The 14,543-nt window shown below is 40.4% G+C and overlaps 1 protein-coding gene across 9 annotated transcripts in view; it reads left to right on the top strand.

Annotated features, from left to right (window-relative positions):
- The window catches only part of RBFOX1 (RNA binding fox-1 homolog 1), a 620,770-nt gene that overhangs the window by 501,268 nt on the left and 104,959 nt on the right, over positions 1–14,543 (top strand). For all 9 annotated transcript variants that reach the window (XM_039218656.1, XM_039218661.1, XM_039218662.1 and 6 more), the window contains exons 5-7: positions 1,312–1,365; positions 9,138–9,230; positions 10,990–11,050. In XM_039218656.1, the coding sequence (XP_039074587.1) occupies positions 1,312–1,365; positions 9,138–9,230; positions 10,990–11,050 (208 nt within the window). The remainder of the gene's footprint in view (positions 1–1,311; positions 1,366–9,137; positions 9,231–10,989; positions 11,051–14,543) is intronic.

The raw sequence follows: 14,543 nt of genomic DNA on the forward strand, positions 1-14,543 counted from the left end.
AAAGGGTGCAATAAAAATCTAGGCTACAGAAGCAAATTGAATAATACAAAAGCTCAAAATAAAGGAAGGAGAGGATAGACATATTACTTCGTGTGGTTCTATTTATTTTTTAATCACTGAAAGGAGCGCTCGCTCTTATTCTGCATCAGGGTAAATTTCCCATCATACTTCTGCTGGGCCACATCGCATACTTTCACAACACTCTCTGCCACCTGCATACTCAAAAAAAAAAAAGCACTGTACTTCATCCAAGCTAAGAAAAAGGAAGGGACTCCAATGTCAAGAGGAAAAGATCTTGGACTAGCAGATGCTTCTGGTTTCAGGGTCTACGTTCCCTTCCTTTTAAAACTATGAATCACCAATTGTTTGATGTGCACCTCTCCCGAGGACTATGAGATTTAGCAAATAAAGGAAAACCCAAAATAACAATAGTTTAGTTTGAATTTTAGATAACATACTTTATTAAGTATAGGTATGCCTTAAATATTGCAGGGGATGTAATTATCCTGAAAAATTTGAAATTTAAATTTAACTAGGCATCTGCCAGTTATTTGGCTGCTGTATTTGTAATCTGAAACCGTGTTTCCAGGCTTGAATATGTCAAGTTGTTTTCACTTCTTATAGAGTCTTTTCCTGCTAATTGTCTAAAATCTATTTGTTTGTTTAACAACATGGGGAATCATCTTGAGAGAAGTACATTTCAGCCCGAGGGCTAATCACAACTATGCTGGTGTCTTGATTGCGATGGATGTCCACATGGAGGATCTTGCTTTTATCTGTTTGCACTTAACTTCTCTTCCATGGCCTGGCTGTTCCTCTGGCTTCTGCTGGGGCCAATGGCCACAATGCTCACCATCAGATTCTGCTTGGATATTTTACTATGAAAACCACACCTCATCGAGGAGGTTTCTCTCAGTGGTTAGTGGAGTAGAGTAGCCTAAGAGGATCAGTTTACATACAAGCCAGTTTTCATTTGTGCTGCTCAGTGCCTGGGAAAGTTATTGCACACACATAAAAAAAAAAAAAAAAAAAAGAAAATATAACTAACCACTTGACTATACATTTTGTCACAGGCCAGTGCTATACCCTCTCACGTGGTGGGGTACCCAGCAAGACAGAAATCTGTCTGTGGCTCCACTTTCTCTTGGTTCAAGCACATCTCTAAGGATAAAAGAACCTAAAATGTCTATTCTTGATATTAAAAGAGAACAACAACAAAAAAAAAACTCTAACTTGGGTTGCAGTTACCAATGTGCATAGTATGATTTACTCCATTTCTCTTGCTTATAAAACATTTCTATTTCTTTGCAGCAATTTGGTAAAATCTTAGATGTTGAAATTATTTTTAATGAGCGAGGCTCAAAGGTAAGCGATTTAATTTACTTCAGGATTGTTTAGCTTATTTTTAAACGTTTGCTATGCATCATGGAAAACAACTGCACTGTTTTAATTAGCACATTGTGAAAATGCACTTGAGTAGGAATTCCTTTAGAGACCTCCTCCAGGTTCCAAAATGGTGGGAAATACATTGGGTTCAGTGTAAATGTATAAGGGGGTAATTTAAAAGTGCTGTTTTATACCTATCTATCTAACTATGTATCTATCTATATATAAATATATCAAGTTTCCAGAGGAAAATTACCCATGCTTAAAAAATAATGTTGCTACATTTTTGTTTTTCAGTGATAATTATGTTCTTTATATTAAAAAGTGAGTTGATAGTCTCATGCGCAGGTAAATATGTGATTATTCTGTATTAATAAAGTGCAGTTATTTTCCTGGGTTGTAGGGGAGAAAATTTCACATACACCAACCTTTTGAATATAATTGTATTCCTTAGTATGTTTACCACTCCACATTTTGCAATTTGCCATTGCTTTGAATTCTTCCCCTGTAGCAGACCAATTTGTAAGTAGATTTTCCTAAAGCTAAGAGTGTTAGTAAAAGTCGGGGGTTATATGGAAAGGCACTTTTCAGCATGGAAATATGTTGTGGGGGAAAAAAGGCCCATGTCTCTTGATGTATCCCCTGTATCAGTCAGTTGTCATCGAAATGCAATCCCCACAGCAGCAGCACTTAGGAACTTACTAGAAATGCAAATTCACAGGGTCCAGCCCAGCCATAATCAGACACTCAAAACTGGAGCCCAGCAATCTGTGTTTTATGCACCCTTCCAGGCCTGTTGTTAAAGTTACAAACACTGTGTTTTCCCTGTCTTAGACAAATGCCAACACTTCATCTGAATGCAAACTGCCCCTTTGGCCACTGGTGTTTTATGGTGGCTATTGTGCCCTCATTCCACCTGCACTCATAGAAAATTTTGGGGCTTTCTTAGAATCTCTCTTGAGGAAAACAGAGCATTCGGCATTGGCAACAGGTACTGAGCAGTAACGGTCCTAGGAAAGGACTCAGAGATTGACCCCAGCAGCCAGAAAGTGACCCCTTTTCATAGCTCTGCCTTGTTTCCAGAGTGCCAATACCCAAGCTCTTAGGAATTCTAAAACTCCCTTCTTACATCTCCAGACTATGAATGTGGATAGTGGAACAAATTGCTTACCAGATACAGAGAGATACTGGAGTTAGCCCCATAACTTTCCTTACCAGGCGACTTGGGACAAGTCAGTATCCAGGAGGGTTGTGAGAAGAGCTGATTTTTTCTAAGGGGGCAATGCCAGCTCTCTTGGGCCAAGGACACTTCCCTCCCACAAAGCAAGCATTTGAATGTATTATTCCCTGGGCAGTCTGCACGCTTTCCCTCCTGAATAGGATGCTGCAGATAGCTGTGAAGGAAGAAAATCCAGTATGCTCCTCTGTGTAGCCAAAATGATGTTGCCACATGCCAGGTGAGGAGAAAAAAAAAAAAGATCAATTCATTATACTCTCTGGTTCTGCTGGTTCAGGGACCTTATTCCTCCATAGTTTTGGATATGTTTGTCAGTCTTATAAGATATCAGTAGTGGGGGTGCATCTGGGTGGTTCAGTCAGTTAAGCTTGTGGGTCTTGAGTTTAAGCCCCGCATTGGGCTCTGTGCTGACAGCTCAGAGCCTGGAGCTGCTTCAGATCCTGTGTTTCCATGTCTGTCTCTGACCCTCTCCTGCTCACGCTTTATTTCTTTCTCTCTCAAAACTGAATAAACATTTAAAAAATTAAGAAATATATATATCAGTGGTAGAACCTTTAGGATGGGAGAAACATAAGTTAACTTTCTGCTTCTTGTATGAAAATCAGGATAGGGGTCATTTCTGTACCTGCAGTGCAAAGTGCATTAAGAAAAAACATGCCCAGGGGCACCCAGGTGGCTCAGTCCCTAAAACCTGTGACTCCTAATCTCGGGGTTGTGAGTTTGAGCCCCACATTGGGAGTAGAGATTACTCAGAAATAAAATCTTTGAAAACAGAAAGAAAAGAAAAAAATGGGGGCGCCCGGGTGGCTTAGTCGGTTAAGCGTCCGACTTTCGCTTAGGTCATGATCTCGCGGTTCGTGCGTTCGAGCCCCGCATCGGGCTCTGTGCTGACTGCCAGCTCAGAGCCTGGAGCCTGTTTCAGTCTGTGACTCCCTCTCTCTCTGACCCTCCCCTGCTCACGCTGTCTCTCTCTCTCTCCTAGAAATAAATAAAAATATTTTTTTAAAAAATGTATGCAGCCTAATCCTTTTCACTCTGGAATGATATATTCCTGGCAAAATCCTAGAAGATGGCCTGGAATGTTAGCCAACTTTCTTCTAATCCTGAGTCTGTAACACTACCGCTTTTAAAGATTATTTTTTTAACATATATTTAATTTATATTTTGTTTTGTAACATTTGCCGGTTGGAAAAAGCTACTTAATTCCTTTCAAGCACTGTTTTGGGACATTAGAAGAATATCGTTTGCTATTTTGAAAGTACAGTGGAGGTACTATTTTTAATACATCCTCCGTCATTGCCATGATTAGCCTGTCTCTGGGGCTTTAGCAATGAAGACCATTTAAGTTTGCTGCATCCAGAGACTGACTTTGTGAACCCGCTTTTTCCTTTTGATTAGGAGACATCAAAAAATAGCCTCTCTGGGTGGGAATGCTTCCTCGGAAAGAACCCGTCTTGCAGGTGCTGACTGGAGTGTCATCCAGACAGTCCTTTGGGGCACCTGCTAAATAGGGACAGCAGCTCACATGGGGACATTTTTCATACTTAGCATTCTCTTCCACAGGAAAGGGTCCTATTTAAAGGAACATTTCCATTTAAATAGTTGAGGAACCTGAACCGTTGTGAGGACCTCATTCTCATTATTTGGTGCAGGAGAAGCAGCTGGGGAAGTGGGTGGGCCCTTAAGAGTGAGGAGCTCATCTTCTGGCCATTCTCTTTGGAGACAGTCCCTGAGGCAGGTCATGCAGTGCTCAGTGAGTACAGTTGTGTGTCCGGAGTATTTGGGGGGGTGGGGTGTGTGTGTGTGTGTGTGTGTGTGTGTGTGTGTGTGTGTGTGTACGTACACGTACGTATACCCTGTACAAACACAGGCAGTGCCTATGTTATCCTGAGAATGTGGAGTGTAAATAGTAAATAGTTTATGTATATATACATGGATAGCAAGTATACAGGGAAACCACATTTTAAAAAGATGGGCCAGACTTTAAAATGAGAATTTGATACCATGCAGGGGTGAGAGATCCTATAATTATTTTTTTTCCTTTTAGGAGATTTAAAAAATATTTTGGTTAGCTCTAAAATAGAGTATTTGAGGGATACAGCCAGTGAGAGCTACTTCCTTTTTTTTAAATGTTTATTTATTTATTTTGAGAGAGAGAGAGAGCCGGGGAAGGGCAGAGAGACAGGGAGAGACAGAAAACCAAGCAGGCTTTGCACTGTCAGCATGGAGCTTGACATGGGACTTGAACCCACGAACCGTGAGATCATGACCTGAGCCAGAACCAAGAGTTGGACACTTAACTGACTGAGCCACCACGTGCCCCTAGCTACTTTTAATATACATAGGAAATATACAGTCTGATCTTTGATTCTGTAGATACCTGTGAGGACTGGTTCCATTCCAGGTACAAGAAGACAGGTGAATCCATGGTGAGGGAGACAGAGGTGCTTCCTGTCCTCATAGGTTTTCCTGAGTAGTTGGAATGGGAGGCACCCAGTCGCAGTACTGCAGGCTGTACTCTTTAGCAGGCACGCAGCTGGTGAGCGGCTGCTGAGAAGCCAAACAGGCAGAGCAGTATTGTTAGGAGTGGGAAAGCTTCTGGGAAGAAGGGACATTTAATTTCCCAGGGAAGGGAAGGAGGTAGGTCAGGTGGTCTTCCTGGGAGAAGAAGCTGCATGTGCACTGGTGGGTGGGAAGAAGTGAGATGTGAAACTCTTAGTCCCACAGGAAAATGAATCTCTAGACTGGTGTCAGTGGCCCTCCTCTTTGCACCAGCAACTAGAGGAATTGGATTTTCATGTAAGATGAAAAAAACAGTGCCCTCTTCAGCCCTGTGTGCTTCAGAGCCTCTATTGAAGGTGCAACATGTTACATTTGCATTAATACAAAAACGGAAGGTATCACCTAACCATATACCTCAAAACCAAAACAGAAAAATAACTAGGATATGGGAAGGTCCAAATTCATAATTCACAGAAGACTTTTTTTTTTTAAAGCTTTTTTTGTTTGTTTTTTGAGAGAGAGAGAGACAGTGAGCAGGGGAAGGGCGAAGAGAGAGGGAGACAGAACCCCAAGCAGGCTCTGTGATGTCACCACTGAGCCCAATGTGGAGCTGAACTCAGGAACCGTGAGATCATGACCTGAGAGGAAACCAAGAGTCAAACACTTAACCTACTGAGCCACCCAGGCGCCCCAGATTCACAAACGACTTTAAACATGTCACACTGGCCATCTCCCATCTTGGGAGACCCCTTATCATGCACACGTTGCCAGGTCTCTTCAGCAGCTTTGTGCCTTCTCTCGGCTGCAGCCCTCTACTGAGGTGAGCCCTGGGGTCAGTGCCTGTCCTCCGACAAAGACAACCTGCTCCACTCTGCGGGGCCCCGTGCCCTTGAAATCTTCCAGGGCTTCACAGCCAGCAGTGCAACCCCCTCCCATGTTCTCAGGCCAAGTCCAGAATGTGCTTCTGGTGTCTCCCCTTTTTAAGGCTGAGATAAAAATATTCAGAATGTTTTAAAGAGATCCAAGTTGTGGCTTCCTTGAGATAGAATTATGACCCTGAGCCAAGTTAAAAGAAGTAGCCTCAGCACTGGTCACAGACCTGCCCAGCACCTGCACTTGGCAGAGAGGGTACCTGAGAACCTCCAGGTCACTGACATCTCTCCCCAGATGAGAATTCCAACAATCTTTTGGCCCAAGGAGGCCATATCACTTCTTGCCTTGTGGGGAGGTATGACTATCCAATGGATAAGGAAACTTTAAACCAACTTTCTAGAATCTTAACTAGTCGTCTCAGCAGCTAGAAGGAAGAAGTATTGAGAACCTCAAGTTAAAAAACAAAAAAAGAGAAAGAGAGATGTTTATCCAAAAATGAGAGTAAGAATAAGAATCCATATATTTAATATCTTACTTCAAGACAAACGGAGAACTTGGGAATATAGTGAACCACTTGCTTTGTAGTTTATGAATTTTCCATGGGGTTCTAAACCTATTTCTAGCTCCATCTTTGTGTCTTCCTGCCACTCATAGTGCTGATTTTAGGCCAGTCTAGTCTACCTTGGGGTCAGATGAGAATCATGATGACGTGATTCTTTGGGATGACGTTTGGCAGGTGGGTAGAATGTTCCATTTCACTAGGTGCTGTGATGCTAGTGACTGGTACCCGCGGATAGCAATGAGGCCACAGAAACCTCCATCAGACTGTGCATTTTCTTTGCTTGCTAGGGAGAGAATTTCCCCTGCTGCAGCCAGCGTCCTCACTGCCCTTTTCTGTTAGATATATGACATTCTGTGACAGCTAGATGGTTAGGTTTTGAAGGGAGGAAGTGGACATTACTGTAAAATAAGGGCTGTACCCCTGCACCTCAGATCCAAATAACCAAGTCAGATAGATGTCCCCCTCCCAAACTCACTCCTCTCCAAAGGCTGTGCACTGTAAGTGCGCAACCTAATGTTCTACCTCAATGATCCAAAACTTTCCTTTGAGGGCGCCTGGTGATAGGAGAGGCTATGGAAATTTAGTTGCTGCACCACACAGTAGCTTTTTCAACAAACAGATTTCTGGGCTCCACTATGGGGTTCTGATCCAATAGGTAGAAGCCCTCTCAGGAATCTACATGTTTAATACGCTGTGGTCCCCAGTTCCTTTCATTGTGCAGCCAAGTTTGGGACCCACTGACCAAGAGTCAGAGCCATTAATAGAGCAAACCCCCCAAATTTTGTCTTTAGTCCTTTGAAGGGTTGTTATTTCAAAACTGATCAGTTAGCCAGTCTAGTGGATACCTAATGTGAGCATAGCACCAGTGAGGTATGAGACCAAGCAGTCCATAACAGAGTTATGGAACATAAAGTCTTCTGTCGATCAAATAATCCAGACCTGTCCTAATCATAGATCCTCACTGTGGGAAATATTATAAAAGATTCTTCATTCCAGTCCTCCAAAGTAAAGCTGCTTATTTTTTTCTCTATTGAATTCTGTCAAATAACATTTAATTTAACTTGAGTCCATCCACAGCTGGTATCTTCTACCAACGAGCCCACATTGACGTTGGAAAGTTCTCACTCAGGCAGACCTTGGGGCAAATACCCTAAGCTTTGGAAATCACTTTAGCAACATAGTGAGGGGTTGAGAATTAGCACCAGTGGGTTAGGATAACTTGTTATTTATAATTACTGTGTATTTTATTAATGACACTGAACATCAGACTGCCCCAGTTAAACTTAAAACCAGCCTGTCCCCTTACGAACATTTACCCAATCACAAATAGGAATCCCAACACACTGCATTGTCTCACCCGGTTTACACTGTGAGAACCAGAACGAGTTGGGCAAATTTACACTGGAATGGTTTCAAAAGGTTGGTGTATATTTCTGAACAAGATGTACAAATATTTTTAGGGGTTGTAAAAATAATGTGTCATATTTTCTGTACTCTTCTTAGGAACAGTGTCAGTGAAGGAAAAAAAGGTGGATTTTGACAATGTGACGTTTAGTGGGGTTGTTTTTCGAGGCTGAAATACTGAAGCAAAATATGCCAATGGCAAAGTAGAGGGTCTAATTTGTTACCTATCAGTAAGAGAGGAAGTGCCTAGAGTGTTATTGTGAATAACGTTCTATTAACAAAAGCTTCTGTATTTTTCTACCTGTTGATTTCAGAGATGAATGTCAAGATAATGTGTTAGAACGTTATAATATGTATATATACATTTCCCTTTTCGGTTAATGAAGTAGCCTGGAAAGTTAACAGATTTAGAAGGATATATATTTTTGAGGTGGGGTGGGGGAGGTAATTAATATAAAAAAAGTTACTTGAACTGTTTGCATTGTTATTAATCAGTTGATGTTTATTTCAATTCATTTCATGTGATTTTTGTTTATTAGATCAAAGAGTTTAAGATTTATTATAAAAAAAGGTCTTTCCTTTTTTTTAGGCTTCTAATTTTTATTTTTGAGAAGTAAAGGCTGTAAACTTGACAAATTTGAATAACCCTAAAACTGCATGAAGAAGAGATGTTCTTAAAACCACACGGCATGACTCTGTAGGCAATGTTAGAAGATTTTGGCATTCATTGTTGAATTTCGTGCACACGTTTTATTTTATTTTATTCTTAATTTGCATGTCCAGAAAGCGGTTCCTTTTTTTTTTTTTTTACCCCCCCCCACCCCTCCCGTTATTTCATTTTCTTCTCTGTGAAGACACTGTAAATTGATTTGGATCTCATTTCCTTTCTGTTAGAGTTATTTTCTTCTGTAGTGTCATGTAGAGAGGTATCTTTGGTATCCTTCTTTGAATACTTCAGGGGTTACAGATCACGGGTGACAGAAAAAAAAATCTCGTTCACATGTGTCGCTTACTTATTGCACACCTTCGTATCCTTATAATTTCTCTAATTTGCATGTTACAGAACTGAAGCCAGGACAAGCAATAGAACTTAAAGCGAGAGAACGTTCCGCAGTGGTCGTTGACTGGAATAATAATCTGCATGTTGTTTTCCCTCTTCCCTCCTGCATGCAGGGATTTGGTTTCGTAACTTTCGAAAATAGTGCCGATGCGGACAGGGCGAGGGAGAAATTACACGGCACCGTGGTAGAGGGCCGTAAAATCGAGGTGCATGTCCAAAATATTTTCCTTTTCATCTTTTTCATAAATGTCTGCTTCGCGCTCATTCGTCGTGCCAGATGCATCACTGTGTTTTGTATGTGCCCCTGTCCCCTTCTCACTGTTTATATATATATATATATATATATATATTTATATTTATATTTATATATAAAAAGGAAAACTGGCCTTACTTTTTTTTTAAATTTTACTTTATCCTGTTATTCTTATTACTGATGAAAAGGTAAATGGCAAAAGGGAGACAAAGGAAAGGCTAATCTGAACTTTTTTTTTTTTTTTTTAAGTTTCTATGTTTTATCATTAATGGGTGCAGTAGATTCCCAGCCAGAGGAGACAGAGTGCAAAACAAGACAAAATACAGAACAGTTTCCTTTTTTTTCCTTTTTTTTTTTTTCTTTCTCTTTCCACTGCAGGGTTGATGAGGGATCCACAGTGGTGTCCAAATTGAGCCAAATGGTGAAAGCAGTCGCATTTGAATGCACAACTGTTTAAAAAAAAAAAAAAATGAGAGGTCTTTGTCACAGAACCTTTCATTTTTTTTTTCAACAAGCCACTTGGAATCTTTGTATTGTTTTGATAATAAAGTGAATAACTGAACAGGATTTCCTGTTCAATATCTGGCCCCTCTTCCCTGAAAATAATAAATATAAAAAATGCTAAAATTACATTGCTCAGAATTTTCTCTTTCTACCACTGGATCTCCCTCAACGTGGCCACAGGGTTATATTTGTTAAAACTTTAAAAAAAAAATACCAGTTAAAAATGCTTTAGTCTTTGGAGTAAGATGTTGCATATTTTGCCTTTCATTTTCCCCCCCTCGACGATAACGCTTAGGCCCCTCACCAAACTCTCAGTAACCATGGTAACTGTATACAAACCCATGCTGGCGATGGTGGTGAATGGTAAGTGGTGAAGTCCATCTGCCGCTTCACGTATTTAGTGCTGATTATCTATATACATATATATACCACGTGGATTTTTTTGACTTGTCGTATTAAGTTTTCTTGATGCTCTATTTTTTTGGGTACCGGTACGCCTGTAATTGAGTGTACGTTCTAAGCGAGCCTGGGAGGCACTGATTGGATTGGGATATGACAGTGCACATCTTACTCAGATTGTTAACTCCATATTGTGTTAAACGATGCACCCTCTCTTTTATCCTTTTGTTAGCTGTGACTTTCAAGCTTGAATGATCTTGTTAATTCTTGCGATGTCAAAGGCTCTTGTTCCTAGTGTTGAATGCTAGATGTTGCTTCCCCAATGGTTCTTCCTTCCTAAAGTGTTGCACACGGCTAAATCTTGTTTGTCCCTTTTTTTCTTTTCTTTTCCTTTTTGACATTTATGTTCCCTTGTACCTTGTCTCTTCCCTCTTCTCCACTGCATGTTCCTTCATATGAGTTTTATTTTGTGTTTAAAAATATTTATTGTTTCTGTGTTACCATGGAGTACATGCATGGTTTTCAGTCTTCAATTACGCAGTTCCTTTTAATTTGCTTTTACTGTCTCCTTATTAAACTTTTAAATGATATGACATTGCTTTATTGAAATGATTTGTAAGTTAAAATGGTTATGAAGTAAATGTAATTATAAAAATGTATGATTTTGTTATGCATCTACTGCCTTTTATAAATTAAAATGCATTTTAGTTTTTTTTTTAAATAAGTTATCACAGTCATAATGCATGCAACTAATTGAACTGGAGGCTGGTCCTGGCATATGTGCTCATTTGAGTTTTCTATGTGTGTAGGTAAATAATGCCACAGCACGTGTAATGACAAATAAAAAGACTGTCAACCCTTATACAAATGGTAAGTAGAGATTGGCCTCTCACAAGAAATCATTTCTCCCTCTGAACGTAGTCAGTGATTTAGCCCGGGTATATGTTTCAACAAGTCACAGTAGCCTCACAGTGGCTCCTGTGCCCTAACTGCTGACCTGCTACAGTGAACCACCTACGTCGATAAGATACATTTCAGTGACCACACATACCGTGGTGAGCACTGAGTCATGGACACAGTTGTCCACATAGCACACACGGTCGCCATGTAGAACACGTGAAGGTAATGAAACACTGTCTGCCAAGGAGACTTCAACAATCATTCTTTAACAAGATAATTTCAGAGCAGAGACAAATTTAGTTTGGAGGTAAAGCATGCATGCCCTTCCTCCAGTCTCTCTAGAATAACTCCCATTTGGGGTGAGATACAGTAAATTATTCAGGGATTACTTGGGTCACTTATTTTGCTATTACAGTAAGCTGAGAGAGGATGAAGGTTAGGTTTGTTGACGCCCCCCCACCCCTTTTTTTGAACCACAACCTCCTTGTTGATCCCTAGTCATTTCTGGAAGAGGGACAGTGGAATTTGGATCTGGCATTGAGTCTTCTCTGGAGATATTAGGACTTTAAAGTGGTTCAGAGGGTGCTTCCTGCTGAGTTCCATAGGATGAGTGTGGTATTTCTGTTTCTCTGGGTTGCCCAGGGCTCTCTGGGGCCAGATGTAGATGTTGCTGTGTACTGCAAACCCCTTCAGGACAATGCATCTCTGTTCACACTAACCAAGAAGCCGTCTGAGAACTCCTCATAATAGGATTTTCATATATAACAAGAATTGAAAGTGTTCTACCATTTTGATTCTTTAATCCTCTCAGAATACATTTCTCTTAAGATATATGGGGGCAGGGGAAGCTGCTGATAGGCTAATCACATACTTAATTTTATGAAAAAAGTTAGGTTATGAATGTAATACAGGCAGTGTAAGTTTAAGCACTCAGTGGACTATTATACCCACTAAAATGAGCAAGATGAGGGTGATACAGGGCTTTCTCATGAATGAAAAAAAATTTATATGTTTATTTATTTGTGTGTGTGTGAGAGAGAGAGAGACTGAGTGTGAGCAGCGGAGGGGCAGAGAGAGAGGGAGACACAGAATCCAAAGCAGCTCCAGGCTCTGAGCCGTCAGCACAGAGCCCGACACAGGGCTCAAACCAACGAACCATGAGGTCATGATCTGAGCTGAAGTTGGACGCTTAACTGACTGAACCACCCAGGCACCCTGAAAATTTTTTTTTTCATGAAAAAGTATAACATGATTTGAACTAAACTGTGGAAGACATTACATCAAAATGCTCACAGTTGAGTTGAATTGTAAGACAGGAAGATATTTTCCTTTGTTTTGTAGGTTTTTAAAATATAATATTTTATTACTGTGATAAAGGAATGATATTTTCCATGTTTGACTTTTTAATTACATGTGCAACTTGGAAATGCAGACTCATTTTTTTTTAATTTTTAATGTTTTTTTTATCTTTGAGAGAAACAGAGACAGAGCATGAGCAGGGGAATAGCAGAGAGAGAGGGAGACACAGAATCCAGAGCAGGGTCCAGGCTCTGAACTGTCAGCATGGAGCCTGATGTGGGGCTTGAACTCACAAATCATGAGATCATGACCTGAGCTGAAGGCAGACGCTTAACCAACTGAGCCACCCAGGCACCCTGACTCTTTTTTTTTTTTTTTTTTAATTTATTTGTGTGAGAGAGAGACAGCATGAGCAGAGGAGGATCAGAGAGGGAGACACAGAATCCGAAGCAGACTCCGGGCTCTGAGCTGTCAGCACAGAGCCCGACGTGGGGCTCAAACCCACGAACCGCGAGATCATGACCTAAGCCGAAGTCAGACGCTGAACCGACTGAGCTACCCAGGCGCCCCACCCTGACTCATTTTTTAAAAAAAGAAAAAATGAGAAAGAAACATTAAAGGAAAGGTTAAGTATATTTTGAATAATGCTACTACCAGCTTGGTATTCTAGCTCTCCCTCAGAGGACACCACCATTAGATTATCATGTGTACTTTAACTTTACCTTTTTATGCATATATATGTATTATGTATATAGTATTCACAGTATTGTGTATATGCTCTTTATATAAAAGATGTCATGGTGTGCACATCATTTTTAATTGGCTTTTATAAATCAGTATGGAGTTCTTTTGATGTTAATACCCAGACCAAACCCATTCTTTCTAGTGGTTACATGGCATTCCATGAAATGGATATATGGGTTTATTCTTATCTTCCATAGTGATTGACATTTAAGGTTTTTGTTCCTGTTGTTAAAAACAGTAGTATTAGCATTTGTTAGTTTTGGTTTTGGTTCTCTCTGTCTTGTGCCAATGACTACCAATTTGGCCATGTCAGTCCATTCCTATTTTTAAAGGGGGCACCATTACACAGAGATACATCCTCCATTCACAAGGGCTCCAACTTGAAAGACCAGAAGAATTATTTATTCTGCTGACCCATTTTTCCAGCCCCAACAACACCCGAGACGTGGCCTTAAAGGGTGTAGAAAATTTCCACAACAGGCTCAGAATGCCCAGTGCTGAAATGAAGCAAACTTCTGACTTGTGTATCATGAAGCCTTTTCACTTAAGTAAAAAGAAAAAACTCTGCACCTTTCCAGAGTTAATGTGTAATGACATCAACCTGACTCTTGAGTATGTCCTTTAATTATGAAGTAGCAACTAAGTGTGTGCGTGTGTGTGCTGTCATGCCTGTGCAGGGTGCTCAGGTGTACCCTTTATATGAGAAAATGAAGCACAGGAAGCCAAATATTATTCTTGAAGCCATATGGATGCGTATTTATTTTAAAGACTTACTAGTCAGTGTCCTACCCAAGAGTTGAAAACTGACCCAGTGGAATGTGGGATACAGTTCAAAACCCATCCATTAATAGCCAACATTTCTGGAACACTGACTGGATGGCATTATGTTCAGCATTTTAAATGCACTGGGCCCACATGAAGTCCTATAAAGAGGACATACTTATCCCTATTTTCAAGAGGTGAAAACTGAGGCTAGAAGAGATGAAGTCATTAGTGAAGTCTTTCCCTTTTATTATGAACAAATCTTCTTACATTGCTTTCCCTCCATCTTTCATAGAACAGCACACAAATGGTAACCCATCACAATAACAAAAAGATTATTAACTATTAAGCCCCAAATGCCTGCCAGATGTTGGCATAAACATCCCACATCCCATTCCAGGTAGCCATGCATTCTTAGTGTCCAGCAATATGTCATGTAGATTTCTCATTTATGTTTCCAGAAGGGGCATTCAGTGGCTTATCCTGTCACATGGACTGAGTAGGGGACACATGGGTGGATAGACCATCACAAGGGTATTTGTGCTTATTATGGAGATAAGTGCTGGACACAGTCCCAGGGGTATGAAATGCCCTAAAAATTTAATTACACAATAATCTCAATGTAAGTAGCCATCCTATTTCTTCTTTTTTCTTTTTT

This window comes from Hyaena hyaena, unplaced genomic scaffold (assembly GCF_003009895.1).
Source record: "Hyaena hyaena isolate Hyena2069 unplaced genomic scaffold, ASM300989v1 scaffold_772, whole genome shotgun sequence".
In the NCBI taxonomy this organism is placed as follows: Eukaryota; Metazoa; Chordata; class Mammalia; order Carnivora; family Hyaenidae; genus Hyaena; species Hyaena hyaena.